Source organism: Lepidochelys olivacea, assembly GCF_965140295.1.
Source record: "Lepidochelys olivacea isolate rLepOli2 genome assembly, chromosome: 10".
NCBI classification, from domain to species: domain Eukaryota; kingdom Metazoa; phylum Chordata; order Testudines; family Cheloniidae; genus Lepidochelys; species Lepidochelys olivacea.
In genome coordinates this window covers 16,195,277-16,218,576 of record NC_140420.1, presented here as the reverse complement: position 1 = coordinate 16,218,576, position 23,300 = coordinate 16,195,277, and the positions used below count along the sequence as shown (strand labels likewise).

General features: G+C 39.8%; 1 protein-coding gene across 3 annotated transcripts in view; it reads left to right on the top strand.

Moving 5' to 3' along the window:
• The window catches only part of CYTH3 (cytohesin 3), an 87,060-nt gene that overhangs the window by 40,555 nt on the left and 23,205 nt on the right, over positions 1–23,300 (top strand). For all 3 annotated transcript variants that reach the window (XR_014713289.1, XR_014713290.1, XM_084640993.1), the window contains exons 2-5: positions 4,380–4,462; positions 5,735–5,799; positions 6,261–6,327; positions 14,823–14,941. Coding sequence is in view for 1 of the 3 variants with exons in the window: in XM_084640993.1 (XP_084497119.1) it covers positions 4,380–4,462; positions 5,735–5,799; positions 6,261–6,327; positions 14,823–14,941 (334 nt within the window). In the remaining 2 variants the exon portion in view is untranslated. The remainder of the gene's footprint in view (positions 1–4,379; positions 4,463–5,734; positions 5,800–6,260; positions 6,328–14,822; positions 14,942–23,300) is intronic.

Here is a 23,300-nt window from a genome sequence, read left to right as displayed (position 1 = left end):
ACAGAATTTCGACTACAGAATGTTCCTAAAATGCTGCTTGTTTGAGTCAGTCTTGTCTGAGTGCATCTTCATTTTACACTGTTTGCAGTGTTGTTGTAGCTGTGTTGGTCCCAGGATAATAGAGAGACAAGATGGATGAAGAAGAGCTCTGTGTAAGCTTGAAAGTTTGTCAGTTTCATTTATAGAAGTTGGTTCAATAAATGATATTACTTCACCCACCTTGTGTCTCTTCATTTACAGGTCAAGAAAATCTGTGGATTATTTAGACATGCTGAAATGATTTGACAGTAGAATGTTTACTGGGAGTCATTGAGGTCTATTGACTGTAACATTGATTTGGAGCCTACTTATCGGCTCATTTTAGTCAGCTTGCTGTGAAGGCACAAGAAGTCTGTATGCCAAAAACATCAATGACATTTTCAAACCTTTTAAGCACAACAGCAATTTTATTTATTTTTAAATGGGAATTTACTAAAGGTGCTGATTCCACTTGCAGCTGATACCACAGTGGCCCCTGCTCCCTTTCCAGAATAAATGACTTTCTGCCTTGCACAGCCTGTGGTGCTGATATAATGGTGGCAGGCATCTTCAAAAAAATTAAACTAGATTGCCTGCTATTTTGTTCTGAGAAGACTCTAACATCACTATGGTGACTTTTGATCTAGCTAGCACTGTTGCAGATATTTTTTGTGTGTGTGACATTAATTATTTTGAATTGAATGATATCAGAGGGAAATATTTCGGTGTTTCTCACATTGAAAAATGACATGATTTATCTATGATAAGTCTTTTAATGAATTTAATCTAATTTTACGTATTTATATTGGCCTCCCATTTCAGTAGTATCTGAGTGCCTCACAGTCTCTAGTGAGTTTATCACAACCCTTCCCTGAGGTACAGAAATACTATTATTCCCATTTTACAGATGAGGAACTGAGACACAGAGGGACTCTGGGCTTGTCTAGATAGAGAATGACATTTGGAAATGACTCATAGATGATATCTAGAAAATGAGTAGTAATGAGTGGCAAGCTGGGGTGTAAATCTAACATGTGCTAGCCTGCCATGCACTGTCTGTGTGAAGCCTGCTACCATGCACTAAAAGTTCTGTAGTGCTCATTGATCTACTCTGATGGGATACTCCTAGTGTGCTGTAGCAGGATCCACACAGACTGTTAGTGTGTGTCATACTAATGTGCCGTAGATTTATACCCCAGCTTGCCACACACGCTCCGTCTAGACAAGTTCTAACTGAGTTGCCCAAAGTCCTACAGGAAGTCTGTGGTGGAGTAAGAACCATTTTAGAGCAAACTTGAAACCTTTACATTTGTGCCTGCAGTGCCCACACAGTGGAGTTACAGTGCAGCACTTTTCTGTGCACTGCTATTCGTACCCCCCTTAATCTGAAATGCAGGGCAGTGTAGACATGCCTTAAAGCAGCGGTTCTCAACCAGTGGCACACTGCTGTGGCCCAGCTCAACTGTGTGCTATAGGCCGGCCCGCACGGCAGGGTCCAAGTTCCCAGCTGCCGGGCACGGTGGGGTCTGGGCTTCTGGCCTGCCCCACATGGCGAGGGTCTGGGATCGAGGCTGCTGGACGGCCCTGCAGGATCCAAGCTCCGGTGCAGCCGCCCGGCCCTGCGAGCTCTGGGGCAATCACCAGGTATCCAGGGTGGGAAGCCGACCAGCCCCATGCGGCAGGGAGTCTGGGGTCCAGGGTCGGAGCTGCTGGCCCAATTGTGGCAGTGGGCCACAATGCTAAATAAGTTGAGAACCACTGCCTTAAGTTACCCTGTTTAGAATCTTCTTTCCCTGCTGATTTTTCTCCTTTTCCATCCGGCAAATGGATAATTTGTGATTTCCCAGTGCAGCAGAAAACAATATGAATCCATTTGGTTTACTTTTCTTCTTGTGCGACAATATCATTAATCATACAAGCATGGATGAATCTGTGTCTGGGAACAGTGGGTCTCTGTATTGCTGCTATAGAGCTATAAGAAGAAATGAAATAGAACAAAACACTATATTTGAAGGTTCTACAAAAATAAAGGAGTAATTTTTTCCCCTGCACTGGACAGCCTGAACCTACAGTACTTAATTCAGGTATAACTCCTGTCAATTCAGAATAGAAGTTTAATTAGTTTTCAGTGGAGATTTGACTCTTTAACTTTCTCAATCGGATATTAAACAACATGAAACTACAAAGAGAAACTGTAACAAGACTAATGCACCATTCTGCTGTGTAAAGAACTCATAAAAGCAGCTAATGCAATGATTTTGTAATTTACTGTGAAATAAAAAGCAGCAGCTATGTAGGATATCTAAATATTTCATGCCCTTTGAATTAAAATTATAGACATTAGATTTCATTAATTTAAAATCTAATTAATGCTTTGAATTGTTACTGGAACTGTGACTTCCTAACTATACGTTTTGGCAAACTATGTAAAAATGAGGAACCATGTGACACAGCAAAAACACTTTTAAGGAGACTTGAGTGAACTTCCCAGCTAAAAAAACTATTTGTCCTTTCTGATAGTTGAGATTATATAACATTCATTTCATTTTTATTCATCTAAATCAGTTAAATAACTAAATCTGAAGAGTGTGTGTGTGTTAGACTGCTTATTAAACAAACTCAAGATTTTTGGCTGTTCTAAATCTGAAGGCTTGTATGTAAAAGACAATACATCTCTTTGTAAAGCTTGATGTAAAATGAATGATCGTGTGTTTCAGATGCGTCAATATCTGTTCTGAGAAGAAATTTTAAGAGGGGATGGGTTTCCAGTGAGAAATATATGGAGGAAAAAAACAGGCAATAAATTGTGGTCTGTTTTTCTTTTAACAGAATACTTGACCATTTCCTAAATTGAAAGTAATATATTGTACTTGGAATAGTTAAATGAGATCACTTGTTAGTACTGTCATAGGCTATGTTGCCATTTTAATTTTGTAGTCTATTGAGAATATATATTAAAAAAGATGGTCAACTTTTACAACTGGTGCTTGACCATTGACTATCAGAAGAAGATACACTTCAAATTTCAAATATATTTAAAAATAAACCCAAATCTTTGTTTCTGGTCTGTCTCTATGGCCTGCTAAATGCATGTGCATTAGAAAAGGAGAAGGCTTTTGCCATTTAAAATTACTACGTTTGTCACACATCTCACTTGGTGCAGAACCCTTGCTAATTATTGTAATAGTTGCATTTTACTGAGCTTGTGAGGCAAGCTGCTCTGTCATCTTAATAAAAACAAAAACATTTCCATGAGAACAGCTAGCTTTCAAACTGTTAACCACAGTACATGATAATCAGAAAGAAATGTGAATACTGTTGCTTACTGTGCACTGACAATGTCTTCAGTGTAGTACAAACAAATGAGATTCAGCCCCTGCCCTAGGATGCTTACTAATGGGCAAGGAAATATCTAATTGCCCAGAAAACAGCCGAGGTATTATTGGAGCAATACCTCAGGTGTCTTGCCTGCCAGACAAGGGCAACAGGGGAGACTAGTGGTGGGCTGAGGTTCAGCTGCAGATATGTACAGCACTGTGTTTGCATCTTCAGTAGCAATTACTTTTATCAGCAGGGTAGCACTCTTATTTCAGTATAGCTAAGTAAACAGTTGAGAGAAGTTATTTTAAATATGGCAAACTATTTATTTTTTAAATGTTATTGTAAAACACTGAATATATGAGATGCTGTGTTAATGTTTTCCATCTGTGTCCTTATCTGTAATGAATAAAAATGTTATCTGCTGATAAAAGTAATTGATAGTAAAGTTGCCATCAGTACTGTATGTACAGTACCTGCACCTGCCATACAAAGCAACCAAATAAAATGTAATCCTGAATAGTGTCCTGTACCCTGGGGCTGATTTCAGACCACATCTCCATAAGGAGCTTATATATAAATATTGTAATTATTTCCTGAAAGATGTGATGAATGTATGTACTTTACAAGTCATAGTACATTTTGTAAACCTACATAGGGTAATTTCAAGCATGTCCTTTTTAAAAATATGAACAACTTTGGCCCATTACTGGTATAATTCCAATTATTTCTTTTATGATTTTGGCCACTTAAGTGTAGACCCAAGTCATAAGACCGATTTTATGATAAGGAGTCCCCAACAGCTGTATTGCTTTCTTTGAATGCTAGAATCTTTTGGGGGTGATGTTAATTCAGTTAATTGCCTTAGTTATGATTTATAAAGTGGAAGTTCAGTAACCATGGGTATATGCCAATTTTTTCCTCATATTTTTAGCTAAAGCAGTTTCTTGTAAAAATTGCTTTTCTTAGCCAAATTAATAGATACTGCTGATCTTTAATTTGTCTGCAATTGATAATAGTATATACATTTGCTTTATTTTCAGTACCGGATGATCTCTCCATAGAAGAGAGAGAAGAACTTTTAAACATTCGTCGCAGGAAAAAAGAACTAATTGATGATATTGAGGTAATTTATTTTTCTGTCAGGTAAAGATGCAAAGAAGGCTGCCTCAGTACATTTAATGTTATAGCAATATGTTATGGTGTATTTATAACTATACATTGTTTGGTAAAATTTTCAAAAGCACTTAAGTGACTTGAAAGTTAATTAAGTTTAGATTCTTAAGTTATTTAAGCGCTTTTGAAAATTTTACATAGTGATTTAAGAACCTAAATCTCGCTGACTTTTAGTGAGACTTAGGGCTTGTCTACATGAATGATTCCCCAGCAAATTGGGGTGTGAATCTACTCTGCACTACCCTGCTGCAGACTAACTGTGCTGATGCGCATTAACAGTTTGTTGCTGCTCTTTGATATAACTAGTCCTATTTCAAAGAGGAATAGATTAAAACACATTAAGGAATTATTAAAGTGTGTTGGAGGGTACAAGCAGACAGTTAGTCCGTGGCAGGCTAGTGCGGGCTAGATTCAGACCCCAGCTTCCTGTAAACTAATTATGTAGGCAAGCCCTTAAACTCCTAAGTCATTCACGTGCTTTTGAAAATTTTACCCTGAATCTGTATAATACATTGTGTGTATTTACATACACTTCATTTGTGTAGTTAATACTTCATATACAGATTCAGAGTCAGAAAAGAATCTCAGCATAAGTTGCTTTTGGGAGGAGGTTTTTGGATCTAATGGTCTGAGTAGAGCCCAGTTTCTAGTGACAAGATACAAATGTCTATCTGTGAATTAATGCTGGTGTAAACTTCAAACCATATATCCCAAATGGGCAACAGCTTTTATAGATTCCTGTTTGGATAGCGCAAAAAATGCCACTGCTGTTTATTGCAGAAAACTCTCACTGCCATTCTGCATTATGATTCATTTTTGCAAAGGTCGGTAATAAAAGGGAAGAGTAGGGACCACATCTAGAAAAGTCTGATATCTTTAGCTCACCGTCTTCGCACATGATCTGTGGCCTTCTCTTCCTTCCTTTCCTTGCTAATCTAGTCAGATTACTATTAGCATGTCCCAAGTAAGATTTTTCAGTAGAGCCTCTCTTTTCCACATTGAGTTTTCAAGCTAGAATAGAGGGCTCTGCCCTCTTTTAGTACTAATTCATGCCAGATTCTAACAAGCCCTGGTTGTGCAATTCTCACTCAGCTCTACTGACTCGTAAATAAAATGAAATCTACATTGATCACATTAATTTTGTTTATGGCAGAGTGAATATCTTTAAAAAAATGCTTTAATACTGGTTGGTTAACTTACTTTCCTTTCCTTCTTTTGACAGAGGTTAAAATTTGAAATAGCAGAGGTTATGACAGAAATTGATAATTTGACTAGTGTAGAAGAAAGGTAAGTAACTCTGACAAGCATTCCACTCAGTAATAAGATACTGGCAAAGGTGTTTCAGGAACAGGAAACAAAAATTGCTTTTGTTACCAAAAACTGGATATTTATAAATCTTTGCTTGGGCTTGTTTTGAGATCTGCAGAATCCATTTAGAGATCATACAGCTTCTATTTTGCTCAGAAAGGACTTAGTGATCTGATAGAATTTTCCATAGCTAATACCGGTGATTCTGTGAAGCTGTGATAACTAGTGGGTCCTCTTTGTAACATGATTTTAAATAATAGACTATTTTTGGTTGTCACTTTTTGGAAGTAAATGCCTTATGATACTATGATATTTTTTTTACCATAAAATAAAATATCAAAAATAAAGTTGAAAATATAAATAAAGTGAGAGAATTTAAAATTATTGTGTTCGGCCAGAGTAGCTGATTTTTTTTTTTTTTTTGTCTTCCAAATGAATAGCAAAACTACACAGAGAAATAAGCAAATAGCTATGGGAAGGAAGAAATTCAACATGGACCCTAAGAAGGTAGAGCAATTTGTATTTGTCAGGATTTAAGTTATTGTTAATGATATTCTTTTTGGCAAATGCAGACCAAACTGGTGGTAATCAATTAAAGTTAAACTAAATGGTGCATTTTAAAACTCCCCAAACATTCATCAGGACACTGTTATGGCCTTGCAAAATCATCATGAAAATGGGCCCACAATCTAATCGTGTCCACCATTTACTACAATGATAATAAAAAGAATAATAGTAAATTATATATCCATTTGAACAAACATCTTTCTTGTAGTCAGAATTTTAAATACAGGAGGTAAATCTGTCAGTGTACTCATTGTGGCATGCTTGCATCGAGACCTGATAACACATGATGGAGATATTCTGTGTTGATGTGCCAAATTCAGTCCCAAAAATATTTTACAGTTTGGTCAGAAGTTTGGAGCCCTTGGTTATATAGTGATCTACCTATATAACATTATTTACCTGTGGGAAATGGGTTTACATCAGCACTCAGAAGCTGTGGTCCGTGGAACAGTGGTGGTCTGCAAGAGCTGGGTGGTCATATGGTGCTGGCTTATCTTTGCAAGTGCTATGTTGAATTCAAGGGAGCTAAAAATACATTAAATACTTTCCTAATGTTGCTCTTCATAGAAGTAATTTGCTATAGTTGCAACGGGAATATTGTTTTTTTCACAAATAGGAGTGATGGCGGACTGCATGATCAGGAATGTGAAATGAGTGGGATAGTTGTGTTAGCACAAATGGAAGGGGAAGTGACTTCTCCAAATGATCTTTTTATTGGATGGGGTCCACTCTATTCAAAGCGTCTGCGAACTCCTAGTTTAAATTACTGCTATGCAATTTTCAAATCTGGCTAATCTGTGTTACCCATCCTAACTGAACCTTTTGTGGGTAAGAGTTTATTATATTTGACACTGTTTGCTGATTTGTTCCATGGATACACTGAACTGGATTTGAAAACTGTTTCATTTGATGCAGTTATATGGTGTTATTGTATATATGTTTTCAAAACCAGTTTAGCTTTGATCTCATGTGAACAGGGCTCTATATCTGTAAAGTTTGTAAAACACTTGGGTTTTATGTGTGAAAAACACCATAGTATGTGAATATGAAGTATGAAATCATAGCTGGGGCTTGATACCCATTGTCTTTGGTGGATCTGGAAAGACAGTTTTTGGGAGGTATAAAACTTTGATTAACTCTAAAATATAAACTGAAATTCAAAGCTGATTTAATTGAAGTCATTAATAGTTGACTAAGAAAAATATGTGTTTTAATATTTGTAGTGAATGTATAAATACATTTTTGTAATTATGTTTTATGTGGAGAAGGTAAACTAATACAGCTGTCTCCTGTCTTAAATTAGTCAACAGAGGCTAAAGCAGTAGAGAGACAGACAAAGTCTAGAGTGGGAGTCAGAGGTATTTAAGTGGTCTCTTTGACTGACTTCTTCCAGACACTGTTGTTGACCCAGACAAATTTCCTTTTCCTGTCTGTTTGCCTCTTAATTCTTTATCACCTCTTTTCTGCTACAAAGGACAATGAAATTGAGTCCTGGTTTTCAGGGTATTTAAGATGACTGTTTCTGTGGATGGTAATTTCTTTTCTTTGGAGGATTTGGATTTGCAGAAAAGAGGTATTATTAGATCTAAGAAACCTGATAAACTTCATGAAGACAAGGGTAGGGTTGATGAGATGTCCTTCTATGTCAGTTAAAATAGATACATTAAGACCTGTTTTGAAGATTATAACTAACCTCCTCCCCAGCCATTGTCAGTATGTGTTCAAAATTGTCTGATGATGAATCAGCTGTACTTGTTACTTACTTGTAACGAAAAAACAAGACAGCACACAACTGCATTCAGCCTTCTGTAAGGTACTATACATACATTGAAATAATGTTATTTATAACAGACTACTTTATCAGATCTAGAAGGCCTACATGCTGAATTGATGGCCTTTCTGCATAATTTTTCTGCTAAAAGGAAATTTTCACCTATTCTAGCTTCTGTAAGCAAGTGAACTTTTTAATCTAGCATACATAAGTGTCCTTAACTTTGCAGGTAGTTTTGCCAGTGCATTTTTAAATAATGCAATCATTAAAAACCAAGAAAATAATATGTTAAACTGATATTCACAGTAATCTCAGCGCTTATACTATACCACCTTTCCAATACCCGGCCATCCTTACGTTCTCCTGTGCTGCACAAGAAAATGCCATTCCATTCCATCCACAATGCAGACTCCACATTCTCCACCTCACTCCACATTCTACAGGCCATTATCCTCTGATCCCACTGAGGATTACTGTCAAGGTTCCTCCCCCACTCTGAACTCTAGGGTACAGATGTGGCGACCTGCATGAAAACCTCCTAAGCTTACTTCTACCAGCTTAGGTTAAAACTTCCCCAAGGTACACATTAATTTTATCCTTTGTCTTGGAATATCCACTGCCACCACCAAACTCTAACTGGGTTTATTGGGAAACGTAGTTTGGACACGTCTTTCCCCCCAAAATCCTCCCAACCCTTGCACCCCACTTCCTGGGAAAGGTTTGGTAAAAATCCTCAGCAATTTGCATAGATGACCACAGACCCAATCCCTTGGATCTGAGAACAATGAAAAAGCATTCAGTTTTCTTACAAGAAGACTTCTAATAGAAATAGAAGTAAATAGAAGTAAAGGAATCATCTCTGTAAAATCAGGATGGTAGATACCTTACAGGGTAATTAGATTCAAAACATAGAGAATCCCTCTAGGCAAAACCTTAAGTTACAAAAAAGACACACAGACAGAAATAGTCATTCTATTCAGCACAGTTCTTTTCTCAGCCATTTAAAGAAATCATAATCTAACACATACCTAGCTAGATTACTTACTAACAGTTCTAAGACTCCATTCCTGTTCTATCCCCGGCAAAAGCAGCATATAGACAGACACACAGACCCTTTGTTTCTCTCCCTCCTCCCAGCTTTTGAAAGTATCTTGTCTCCTCATTGGTCATTTTGGTCAGGTGCCCGCGAGGTTACCTTTAGCTTCTTAACCCTTTACAGGTGAGAGGATTTTTCCTCTCGCCAGGAGGGATTTTAAAGGGGTTTACCCTTCCCTTTATATTTATGATAATTACCAAAAGAAACTACACCATCTGCTCAAGAAACTCCCTGAAAAAGCACAGGAACAGATCTGTACAGACACATGGCTAGAACTCCGACCAGGGGTATTCTATTTGCTACCCAAGATCCATAAATCTGGAAATCCTGGATGCCCCCATCATCATGTTGGCACCCTAACAGCCGGATTGTCTGGCTATGTGGACTCTCTCCTCAGGCCCTACGCTACCAGCACTCCCAGCTATCTTCGAGATACCACTGGCTTCCTGAGGAAACTGCAGTCCATCGGTGATCTTCCAGAAAACACCATCCTGGCCACTATGGATGTAGAAGCCTTCTACACCAACATTCCACACAAAGATGGACTACAAGCTATCAGGAACAGTATCCCCGATAATGTCATGGCAAACCGGTGGCTGAACTTTATGACTTTGTCCTCACCCACAACTATTTCACATTTGGGGACAATGTATACCTTCAAGTCAGCGGCACTGCTGTGGGTACCCGCATGGCCCCACAGTATGCCAACATTTTTATGGCTGACTTAGAACAACGCTTCCTCAGCTCTCGTCCCCTAACGCCCCTACTCTACTTGCGCTACATTGATGACATCTTCATCATCTGGACCCATGGAAAAGAAGCCCTTGAGGAATTCCACCATGATTTCAACAATTTCCATCGCACCATCAACCTCAGGCTGGACCAATCCACACAAGCGGTCCATTTCCTGGACACTACTGTGTTAATAAGTTGATGGTCACATAAACGCCACCCTATACCGGAAACCTACTGACCGCTAGATTTACCTACATGCCTCCAGCTTTCATCCAGGACACACCACCCAATCCATTGTCTACAGCCAACCTCTAAGATACAACCGCATTTGCTCAAATCCCTCAGACAGAGACAAACACCTACAAGATCTCTATCACGCATTCATAAAACTAAAATACCCACCTGCTGAAGTGAAAAAACAGATTGACAGAGCCAGAAGAGTACCCAGAAGTCACCTACTAGAGGACAGGCCCAACAAAGAAAATAACAGAACGCCACTAGCAGTCCCCTTCAGCCCCCAACCAAAACCTCTCCAGTGCATCATCAAAGATCTACAACCTATCCTGAAAGACGATCCCTCACTCTGACAGATCTTGGGAGACAGACCACTCCTCGCTTACAGACAGCCCCCCAACCTGAAGAAAATACTCACCAGCAACCACACAACAAAAACACTAACCCAGGAACCTATCCTTGCAACAAAGCCCAATGCCAACTCTGTCCACATATTTATTCAAGTGACACCATCATAGGACCTAATCACATTAGCCACGCCATCAGAGGCTCGTTCACCTGCACATCTACCAAAGTGATATATGCCATCATGTGTCAGCAATGCCCCTCTGTCATGTACATTGGCCAAACTGGACAGTCTCTACGCAAAAGAATAAATGGACACAAATCTGACATCAGGAATCATAACATTCAAAAACTGGTATGAGAACACTTCATCCTCTCTGGTCACTCAGTAAAAGATTTAAGGGTGGCAGTTTTGCAACAGAAAAGCTTCAAGAACAGACTCCAACGAGAAACTGCTGAACTAGAATTAATTCGCAAACTAGATACCATTAACTTGGGCTTGAATAAAGACTGGGAGTGGCTGGGTCATTACACAAATGGAATCTATTTCCCCATGTTAAGTATCCTCACACCTTCTTGTCAACTGTCTGAAATGGGCCATCTTGATTATCTCTACAAAAGTGTTTTTTCTCCTGCTGATAATAGCTTATCTTAATTAATTAGCCTCTTAGAGATGGTATAGCAACTTCCACCTTTTCATGTTCTCTGTATGTGTATATATATATATCTTCTAACTATATGTTCCATTCTATGCATCTGATGAAGTGGGCTGTAGCCCACAAAAGCTTATGCTCAAATAAATTTGGTTTCAGTCTCTAAGGTGCCACAAGTACTCCTGTTCATTTTGCAGATACAGACTAAGACGGCTGCTACTCTGAAATGCAGACATCAAATTCCTCACAATCCCACCTGAATGCAAAACCTTAATTCCAACCTCCTATGGTAATATATGTCTCCCATGGGAATACATATTCTGTAGTCTATAATGGGAACATAGCAAGTGCCGGAGCAGATTAAACTGGTGGTTCATCTAGTCCACTATTGTATTTCCAACAATGGCTAGTACTAGATGCTTTAGAGAGAGGTATAAGAAGCCCTGTAGTAGACAGTAAAGGATTAAGCTACTCATAGAGAAAGCTACTTCCTAACTCCTGCAGGTAGAGGTTGTCTTATAAACCAGGGTTTAGCTAAACTTGTTTTTGAAAAACCTTACTAATGGAATTCTGGATGTCCTTACTGACCATAGAGGTGTCCAGTCGTCTGTTGAATTTTGCTGTTCTCTGTGATATTGTGTGGCAATAAGTTTAACAAGCTAGTTACATTTGTATCCTTCCAATTCAACTGAACTTCTTGATCTACCTTCTCTGTTCTGTTCTTTAATTTTATACCTTTATCATGTCCTTTTTAAAGAAAACATTTCACAATCTTTTTCAACTTCTCTTCACACAAAAGCTTTCTCATGGCCTCTAATAATTTCCATAGTTTTTCATAGAATTGTCTTTCTGCTATATTCTGTATACATAAGGCGACCAGAATTGAACCCAGTCATAGATGCATAAAGGAGAATGAGACGCTAAAGATGCCGAAGAAAGGGAATTTGTAGCTTCATTACTGACATAGCTGTTGCTTCTGACACTTGTGTGAAAGGATGTCCTATGCCGTCATATCGAAGGAAGCTCATTCTTTGAAATCAGCATAATCCTACTAGGTTTAACAAATTAGAGTGTGACGCATGGAAAGATGGGGGACCAGAGGTACATAGAGTAAAGTACGTAGGTGAGAACCGGGCACAAGGACTAGAGAAATAGGAAAATAATGTTTGAGAACAGAAATAGGGAATCTGGGCAGTTCTTTCTCTTCCTTTTGTAGTACTGAATTAGTGACAAATATGGGGAAAAACTCTATTTCATGTGTTTCTGTTCAAACTTGGAAAATGATCCTATGCTGGAAGGGTGTGTGTGTGTGTGTGAGAGAGAAACAGTGGGGTTTGTGGGGACTTTGGTTCTTTAGCTATAAGAGATTAAAAAACTTTTTTTTCCCCAAAAAGGGCTCATTTTAAAATCTTTCCTTTGACAAACTAAGTCTTAACCAAAGAAGAATAGAAAATTCAATCATCCTCTGAAGAGTTATGGTGTCACTTAAATAGTGTAGTTTTGTCTTTCAAATGTATGGTAGTGATTTTAATCATGATTTAAGTGGAAAAAAATCAACACAGTTTTAACAGCTCCACAGTTATGACACCTCTGGAGTGCATTCTTTAGAACTCCTGCAGGATTTTCTGTGCTTGACAGATTTATATCTTTCAGTGGTGGTTTGTATTTTTTAAAGCTGAAAATGTATGTATTCTGATTAACCTTATTAGTTCCTTAATTTGGAATAATCTCTTAATTGTCATAGTTCAGACATGTACTAATTTATTCTTGGAAGCAAAAAGTTTATTTTATTTGCCTACCCTTACTCCTCTTTGGAGCATCTTTTTGTCTAGCTAAGTAGTCAACACATCCAACTATCAAGCAAAGTTCAGGGGGATCATTATGTCTGAGGAAGGCACAGCTACTGCTACAAGAAGATAAAACTGAAATATTTTCTTTGCAATGAAATCATGTGTCTTTCTCTGTGATTTGAAAAGAGAGTCATTAATATCAATTTTTATCCTGACACTGAAAGTAGTTTTTCCAATGGCGAAACTTCAAGAGAGAGAACAGTCTTCCTGGATTTAAAAAAAAGCTTCAAGACTGAATGGCAAAAGGTTTACCCTCCTAAAGTAGATTGCAGTCAGCAAACTAATCCTCCTTACCAGGTAGGGTAGGGTACTGTTGCAAAAACAAACTAAATCAACCAACCATAAGAATATGTTTATGTTTCCACAATGGCTTGGAAGGTAAAATTAGAAGTAGTACAGTGTTGTTGTTTTTTTTCCTACCTCCCCCTCCCCACCTTTTTAAGGATGATGCATGTCCTCCAAGTCTGGATGAGATCAACAATAAATAATATCCATTTACAGAAATGGAAAAGTTTTTTGCTTTTATTTCTAAAAATAAATGGAATCTCAGGACGTGTTTCAAGTGGCAAAGATTTTAATAATTTAGTGAACTCTTCCACATACGGATAGAATTCAGGACCTCAAAGTTGCATGGAGCTGCCATTGCTACTTTCACCCGACGTTTGTTATCAATTTTGTGAAAGCAATGAAAAAATTAAGACCTTTGTTAGAGAAATATTGTCTTTTAGAAATATCTGTCTGGGACATGAGTATTCTTTTAAGAGCTAATACAGCACCTCTTTTATTCCTTAAGACTTCTATAATGTTAATACAGTTTTTGAAAATGTCCTTTCCTCTTTCTTTGCAGAAAGCCTTCTGGATTTCCCTAGAAACTGTATATTAAGGCGTCTGTATCTCATGAGACTATTTAGGAAGTACAAAGGCTAAAAAGGCCTCTGAGGATGGACAAGCCAAAACCTTCCTGTCTCTTGGCTCTCTGTAGGGTTACTCTCTCTTGTTTCCTCAGATCATCTCTGAATGAGTTTGATTGAAAGCTCATTGAATAAAATGGAAAGACTCTCATTGACTTCATTGGGCTTTGGATCAAGCACCATGATGGGATCCTTTCTTTGAATAGTTTAGTTCAAGCAGTGACAGAAATTAATTACCATCCTAATGCCAAGATTTTTCAAAAATTCTCAGAATGGGATTAATTATCTCAAATCATAATTTCTACTGCAAGTAATGACTTGATGCATTCAGTCATGGTATTGCAAATTATAACAGATGGTTTATCTTGTAGTATGATGGTAAGTAAATTGTGTTGTCCCTGTGTCTCTTTATGTGATCTCACAGATTATGCTCTCTGCCTGATATTAATGCAGTAACACGGACTGACTTGAATTTTGTTAAATGCTAACTCCCCTTTCAGTTTGCTTTCCAAGGCCAATATGGAATAGTTATTCAATTAAATATCTTTCTATATTTGAGGAATTTAAATTGCCCCCTGCTGTTTCCAACCTTAGGAATTCCTTTTTCTGATCTGTAAATTAATTCTAGAAATTGCCTACCTGACTGAACAGATGTCTAGTTTCGTTACCTGAAAGATAAATGATTTCTCTAATTTAGTCTATAGATTTTTTTTTTATTGTGGAAAATGGTATGGTTATGTATATATCTCTGTGTATTCATCCCAAAATATCCTGGACAGTATTCAAATAAATGTTTGTGAAAGGAAAGAATTCTTCTTACTCTTAAATTTCTTTTCCTAGGGGATCCAGTTTCTTATAGAAAATGACCTGCTGCAGAACACTCCAGAAGACATTGCACAGTTCCTCTATAAAGGGGAAGGACTAAATAAAACTGTAATTGGAGATTACCTTGGTGAGAGGTAAACTGAAACAAATTGATCTCTTCTTTCGTTATATAGTATGTTTAAATGTGTGGAGAGTAGGGTTGTTGATTATTCGGAATTAACGCACACGAACTTAAAAAATTAATCACGATTAATCGCACTGTTAAACAATAGAATACCAATTGAAATTTATTAAATATTTTGGGGTGTTTTTCTACATTTTCAGATATATTCATTTCTGTTGCAACACTGAATACAAAGTGTACAGTGCTCACTTTATATTATTTTTTATTATAAATATTTTCACTGTAAAAATGATGAAAGAAATAATGTTTTTCAATTCACCTCATACAGGTACTGTAGTGGAATCTCTTTATCGTGAAAGTGTAACTTACAAATGTAGATTTTTGTTTTGTTTTTGAATGCAGTTACATTAAAAAGGTAAAACTTTAAAGCCTACCGGTCCACTCAGTCCTGCTTCTTGTTCAGCTAATTGCTAAGATAAACAAGTTTGTTTACATTTACGGGAGATATTGCTGCCTGCTTCTTATTTACAACATCACCTGAAAGTGAGAACAGGCGTTCACATAGCACTGTTGTAGCCTGCATTGCAAGGTATTTACATGCCAACTATGTTAAACATTCGTATGTCCCTTCATGCTTTGACCACCATTCCAAAGGACATAAATCTATGCTGATAACCGGTTCTGCTCAATAACTATCCAAAGCACAGTAGACCGATGCATATTCATTTTAATCATCTGAGTCAGAAGGTTAATATTCTTTTTTGGTGATTTGGGTTCTGTAGTTTTCACATCAGAGTGTTGCTCTTTTAAGACTTCTGAAAACATGCTCCACCCCTCATCCCGCTCAGATTTTGGATGGCCCTTCAGATTCTTAAACCTTGGGTCGAGTGCTGTAGCTTTTTTTAGAAATCTCACATTGGTACCTTCTTTGCATTTTGTCAAACCTTTTGTGAAAGTGTTGTTAAAACAAATGTGCTGGGTCATCATCCGAGATTGCTATAACATGAAATATATATGGCAGATTGCAGGTAAAACCGAGCAGGAGACATGCTATTATCCCCCAAGGAGATCAGTCACAAATGTAATTAATGAATTATTTTTTTAACGAGCATCATCAGCATGGAAGATTGTCCTCTAGAATAGTGGCCAAAGCATGAAGCGGCATACAAATGTTTAGCCTAGTTGGCACGTAAATTCCTTGCAACACAGGCTACAAAAGTGTCATACAAATGCCTGTTCTCGCTTTCAGGTGACATTGTAAATAAGAAGCAGGCAGCAGTATCTCCTGTAAATGTAAGCAAACTTGTTAGTCTTAGTGAGTGGCTGAACAAGAAGTAGGACTGCATGGACTTGTAGGCTTTAAAGTTTTACATTATTTTATGTTTGAATGCGTTTTTTTTTTAACATAATTCTACATTTGTAAGTTTAACTTTCATGCTAAAGAGATTGCACTACAGTACTTGTATTAGGTGAGTTGAAAAATACTATTCTTTTGTTCTCTGCGATTCAAATATTTGTAATAAAAAATAAATATAAAGTGAGCCCTGTATTTTGTATTCTGTGTTGTAATTGCAATCAATATATTTTAAAATGAAGAAAACATCCAAAAATATTTAAATGATATTCTATTATTGTTTAACAGGGCAATTAATCATGCCATTAATCATGATTATTTTTTTAATCACTTGACTGCTCTAGTGGAGAGGAGTTACACTTTTTATCAGTGTGTGTCTCACGTTCACTGGCTGCATGAGCTACATTCTACCCTGAGGAATATAAACGTTATTTTGGAAAGTAAAAGCACTGTGCTATAAGAAGCTTTTTTAAAAATGGATGAATTATGAAAATATCACACATTGCTTAACTGATCACAATTCATTACTCTGAAAAATAAACTACAGTTTTTCTAGATTTAGTTATTGTGCAAGATTTAATGTCATAAACTTCTGAAAGGTTTCAGAATCATATTTCAGCAATCTTGTAGTAGTTCTTAATGGTCTGCCCAGCAAAGAATGCTTCATGAAGTTAATAACTAGACAATGAGAAAATTGCTCATCATTCAAAAGGTTGGTGCCTAGCCTAATGATAGTCAGCTGTTTTTATTTAGTGTTGTCTTCTTCCTTGCACATACACATCCTGTTAACGTTAATGGGTATTAAGTAGGCACCTAAAGGGGAGAATGCATCTTAGCTTTTATCATGTACAGCACAATAAATATGCAGATTACTCCAGTTGTAACGCAGTGCAGAAATTATTTGTTTAAAAAAAATATTCAGCTGCAAAATTGTATCACTGGTAAAACCTGTAAACTAATCTCTTTCGTCATTGAAAAGACTACAGACATAACTCTTGCCTATATTTTTTTTATCAAAATCAGGTGCCAGTTATTTAGAGATTTAATAGCCTAGTCACTTGGGCCGTACTCTTGTAAACTGATCTTCTCTACCATAACTCCCTTAAACCGACATGGAATTTATTTACAGGATTGAGGTCTTAGCTTGCAGTTAGCTATAGGCCCTTAGAGTTTAAGTAGGTATAATGAAAGTTTATACTATAACATGGTGCACAGTATGTAGGAATTTCAACTTTTTGCATAAACATGAGAACTTGACCTCTGAGAAACATTCCAAACATCATTTTGAATATTTCAACTACAAGTAATGAAAATGAAGATTTTAGAGATAGCTATACCTCCACTGTGCATTATTAACTTAATCTCCATTATTATAATAGAGTTTGTGTAAAGTAGTCCATATTTTTTCTCTTTTAAGAGAAATGTATGACACTCTGGCATCTGATCTTGAAATAATCTTTTTTCCTCTCAGGGCCTGATCCTCAAACCCTTAGTCATGCAACTAGTCCTTGTTCACATCAATAGTGCCACTGAAGTCACTGTGATTATTTGCATGAATTATTTGCAGGATCATAGCAAACAAGCTCAATTTACAATTCAAAAGATTTTTTCCCACCTCTTCCCATCCCAAACCTGCCAACATTGCAGTCTTCATCTAGGATCTGAAAAAATCAAGCTGCGGTGTTTGTCTCTCCCTAGCTAATGCCTAAAATTTCATTGGTTTCAGTTTTTTGAGTATACTGTGTCTACACAACTCAGTTTCCATCTTCTTGAATTCTGAACAGTTAACTGCAGACTAATATTGTTACCAACATTAAATGTCAAATTACAACTCAGAAATTTGTGTCAATCTATAGAGTGGCAATTAAAACATTAGAAGAACTGAAAATATGACTGCAATGATATGTAGCTAATATTTGGCCAGAAAACCATGGAAAATATCCAGGGTGAAGTCAGAAATGTGGATATTAAAAAAAAGCTAATTTTTATGCAACATTTCTGCTTGCAGTGTACATCTAACTTTACTAAAGTAATCAAGTTTTTACTTCTCTTAGCTATGTTGTCAGTTCAGCTGTGCGAAAGTGAAGTGAATTCTATTCTATTCTGTCCCTTGAACTATGCTAAAACTGTTGTCAGTTATTATTACTGGTGAGGTAGGAGGTAAACAACACCACAGCTTGATTTTTCCTTCTCCCTCCACCCCCAAAGTCCTAGATTATAGACTGCACTACTGTCAGGTTTGGCGTTGAAATTAAATTGCATGTGGACCCAGGTTGTTCTTGTTATATTAAATTTCTGTTTGCATTTCAAAAATTGCATACCATATTGCCTACTTAAACTTTGGTTTTGTTTAGAAGTTTAAGGGACATACAAAGGGAAATGAAAATCAATACCTATTACGTTTTTAGAATGACCTTGGAACATAAGCATTCAGTGTAGTGATGTCTCAGAATAGACTAAGGATACTATACGCGTTAAGTGGTATTTTATTATTCCTTTTTAGGTCTGTATTTAGGGAGCAGGCCTTATTGATAGCTGTTGATTTAACAGTTTGATAGTGATGGTTCTGTCCTGGAGGAGAAGGGGATCGGGGGGAACACGACTCTTTCCCCCTCTAGCGTGGTATTGCTAAAGAAAGCAGAGTCATTTGTTGTTGTTGTTCTTCGAGTGCTTGCTCCTGTCCATTCCACGGTAGGTGTGGGTGCACCGCTTGCAGTGTTGCCAGAGATTTTTCCCTCAGTGATATCCGTTGGAACGGCGCTGGTGCCCTCAGGAGCCCTGTGCTTATGCGCAGGCATAAGGGGCGCTACTGGCCCCGCACTCACTCAGTTCCTTCTTACTGCCCATGACGGTTGCTAGAACGACCCTTCTTGCTTTGGCGAGGCTTCTTCTTAGTGGTTTTTGAAATTTTTCTATGTTCATAATTATCATAGTGTAGTGTCTCTATTTTAAGTAGTTTTAGTATGTGCGTATATATAGTTAGTTAGTCCCTATCATGAGGGACTTCTTTACCCCAGTGGCCAGGCATGCCCCAGTCCCCAGGCTTCAAGCCTTGCACCTCCTGTGGCAAGCCTATACTCCAGGTGCTTAAAGTGCCTGAGCAAAACTCATGGGAAGGACAAGAGCCAGGTTTGTTGGGACTTCAGACCCCGCACCAAAAAAGACAGGCACATCAGACTGAAGGCTATCCACATGGAAGCCGCTCTCAGACCTATCTCAGAGCTCAGCTGTTCCGATTCGGTGCTGAGTCCCTCGACGTTGGTGCGAAGTACTCCCCTGGCAATGAGCTCTTCCAGGTGCTGTTCTTCATCTCCAGTGCCAAGGAAGAAGCATAAGAAGCAGTGAACCGAGAGAGGGTACTCACTGGTGCACAAGAGAGAGAAGCAAGGAGAAGGCAGTTGAGTGAGACCCAGGCCTGGCCACTCTTCTGCCCCTGGATCCATGTTGGCGTCGTCAACTCCCTGGGCACCATTGAGGGGAAAGCTCCACCTGATCCTAGGGTCCCAATCTCCAGGACACCACCAGACCCTGGAACCCTGTCACCGTATGGAGGCGGAAGTGGGTACTGCTCCACTGTGGTCACCGAGAGAAGAATCCTCTTTGGAGTCCGAAGGGCAACCTTATGTACTGCCAAAAGCCCACCATCAATATCCTGCCTGTGCTCCATGAAGCTTCAGTACCAGTCCTCCAGCAGGCATCTGGTCAGTGAGTTACTGGCCGAAGCAGTGGCCTTAATGGACCCCTGGGGGTTCTTCCCCTTCTCCTAACCCCCCTCTCTCCCCCCCCCCGGTACCGGATCTTTCCTACCACTGCTCCAACTCAGTGGTCTCTGAAGGATGGGCTACCGCTCCTTCCTGCTCGACTCCCATACTGACAGGTTTCAGAGTAACAGCCGTGTTAGTCTGTATTCGCAAAAAGAAAAGGAGTACTTGTGGCACCTTAGAGACTAACCAATTTATTTGAGCATGAGCTTTCGTGAGCTACAGCTCACTTCATCGGATGCAGTGAGCTGTAGTTCACGAAAGCTCATGCTCAAATAAATTGGTTAGTCTCTAAGGTGCCACAAGGACTCCCATACTGACCCTGTTGCCTCCGGTGGACATAGTCCAGGCAGACGAAGAGGAAGGAGCCCTTCCACCAGTGCAAGCCCCCTCCTCCTCTTGCCCAGACCAGGCTGGCATGGGTCCCAATAGCCTGCTTCCACAGGATGATTTCAGGGCCCACCAGTACATTCTAAATCAGGTTGCTATGAACGTTGGCCTGGAAATTGAGGAGCTCAAAGAGACATTGCACAGCCTTATTGATATCCTGGCTGCAGCAGCTCCATCCAAGGTGGCCCTGCCCACCAATGAGGCAGAGATGGGACCAGTCAAGGCCCGGTGGTAAACTCCTTCTTTTCTGTCTCCCCACTTCAAAAAGGGCACAGAAGAAGTACTAAGTGCCAGCAAGTGGGTTCGAATACCTTCGAATACCAGGGTCCCTGGTGATGTCTGCAGTGAGTGAAAGGGACAGGCAGGGCCAGTCAAGTACTACCTCAAAACAGAAAGATGCCAGGAGACTGGACTTTTTCAGAAGAAAGGTTTATTCCACTGGTATCCTCGAGTTGCATATCTCCAACCAGCAAGCGTTGCTGGGGAGATAGGATTTTATCTATGGGACTCCCTGAATAAATGCAAAGATTCCCTGCCCCAAGAGTCCCTCCCTGCACTGGTGGAAAGACTCAAGGTCAACAATGATAGGGGTGCCCTTTGTTACCCCACAACCTTCAGTATCCTTAGTCTCAAATGCAGACCTAGGGTGGGGAGCCCACCTCAACAACCTCCGGGGTTTTGGTCCCAGGAAGAACTCTCCCTGCATATAAACATCAGGGAGCTCAGGGTGGTTTGTTTAGCATGCCAACTGTTCCTTCCCCAGATCTCAGGCACAGTGGTACAAGTCCTGGCAGACAATACAGTGGCCATGTTCTATAGCAGTAAGCAAGGAGGGGCTCCATCCTCAGCCCTGTGTCAGGAGGCTGTCCACCTATGGGACTTCAGTACAAGACACTCCATCTCGAGGCATCACATCTCCTGGGAGGCCAGAATGTATTGGTGGATCACTTTAGCTGATCCTTCTCCTCTCACCACGAGTGGTCCCTTCACCCAGATTCATCTCCCAAAAGTAGGGGGCCTCCCCAGGTGGACCTCCTCTCCACCAGGCAGAACTGAAAATGTAAGCAGTCTTGCTTGCTGCGCGGGCACAGCTTAGGCTCCCTCTCCGACACCTCCCTGCTCTTGTGAGCAGGTCACCTACTGTACGCCTTTTTCCTGATTTCCTTGGTTCATAAGGTTCTTCTAAAAATCAAACTGGACAAGGCAAGAGTTACCCAGAAAGCGCAAGCATGGCTGTGCCAGCATTGGTTCGGCATGCACTTGGACCTCTTGTGGCAGCTCCACTCTGTCTCCCACTCCTTCCGCATCTGATTTCACAAGACCACAGCTGGTTACTTCATCTGAACCTCGCCTCCCTGCACCTAACTGCTGGATGGCTGAACCCTGAAGAACAGCCCTGCTTGGAACAGGTTTGGCAGGTCTTGCTAGGTTGTAGAAAGCCTTCTGCCAAGGTTACCTACTTGGCCAACTGGAAATGTTTTGCTTTTTGGGCTTCCGAATGTGATCTCTCTCCATCTCGATCTTCCCTTCAGTCTGTCTTGGACTATTTACTCCACTTAAAAGAGCAGGGCCCGGCCCTCTCGTCTGTTAAGGTACATGAATTAACGGTTTGGTTTCTAAAGGGGTTGGAAAGGCTGTATCCTCAAGTTTGCAAACCAACCCTCCCCATGGCACTTAAACCTGGTCCTGTCAAAGCTCATTAGAGAGAGGGATAGCTCAGTGGTTTGAGCCTGCTAAACCTAGGGTTGTGAGTTCAATCCTTGAGGGGGCCATTTAGGGATCTGGGGCAAAAATTGGGGACTGGTCCTGCTTTGAGCAGGGGATTGGACTAGATGATCTCCTGAGGTCCCTTCCAACCCTGATATTCTATGGGGCCTCCCCCATCTAGCCATTAGTAGCCCTATTACTTTTCTCCTGGAAGGTTCCCTTCCTGGTGCTGATCACCTCTCTGAGATCAAAGCCTTTATTTCAGAGCCGTCTTACATGGTGTTCTTCAAGGACAAGCTCCAACTGTGCCCCATCCAGCCTTCCTGCCAAAGATGGCCTCACAATTCCATAACAACCAGATCATATTCCTGTCTTCTTCTCGAAACCTCACAAGAACTCTGAGGAATCACTGCTTCATTTGTTGGACATTAGGCAGGCCCTTGCCTTTTTTATTGACTGAACTAAACTCTTCCGCAACTTCATGCAACTCTTTGTAGTAACTGCAGAAAGGATAAGAGGGCTATCTGTGTCAATCCAAAGGATCTCATCCTAGATAACAGCCTGTATTCAGGCTTGCTGCAAGCAGGTGAATGTCCCGCCTCCGGCCATCGTAACCATTCATTCCACAAGAGCCCAAGTTTCGTCAGCAGCATTCCTCGTGCAGGTCTCAATCCAGGACATCTGCAGAGCCACGACCTGGTCTTCAGTGCATACCTTTGCGTTCTACTACGCCATCATCCAGCAGGCCCAAGACAACGCCAGTTTCAGAAGAGCAGTGTAAAAATCAGCATGTCCATAAACTCCAAGCCCACCTCCTGGGGTACTGATTGTGAGTCACCTAGCATGGAATGGACATGAGTAAGCACTCGAAGAAGAAAAAACTGTTACTAACCTTCTGTAACTGAGATGTGTTGCTCCTGTTTATTCCATGACCCACCCTCCTACCCCTCTGTCAGAGTTAATGACAAGTAGGAACTGTGACGGTGCAGGGCCAGTGGAGCACCTTATATCGGCGCATAAGGATGTGGCTCCAGAGGGTCTTGGAGCCGGCCCAATGGATACCACAAAGGGGAAAATCTCTGGCAATGGTGCATGCGGCACGCCCACACCTAGCATAGAATGGACATGAGCAACGCATCTCTAAGAACGAGAGTGAT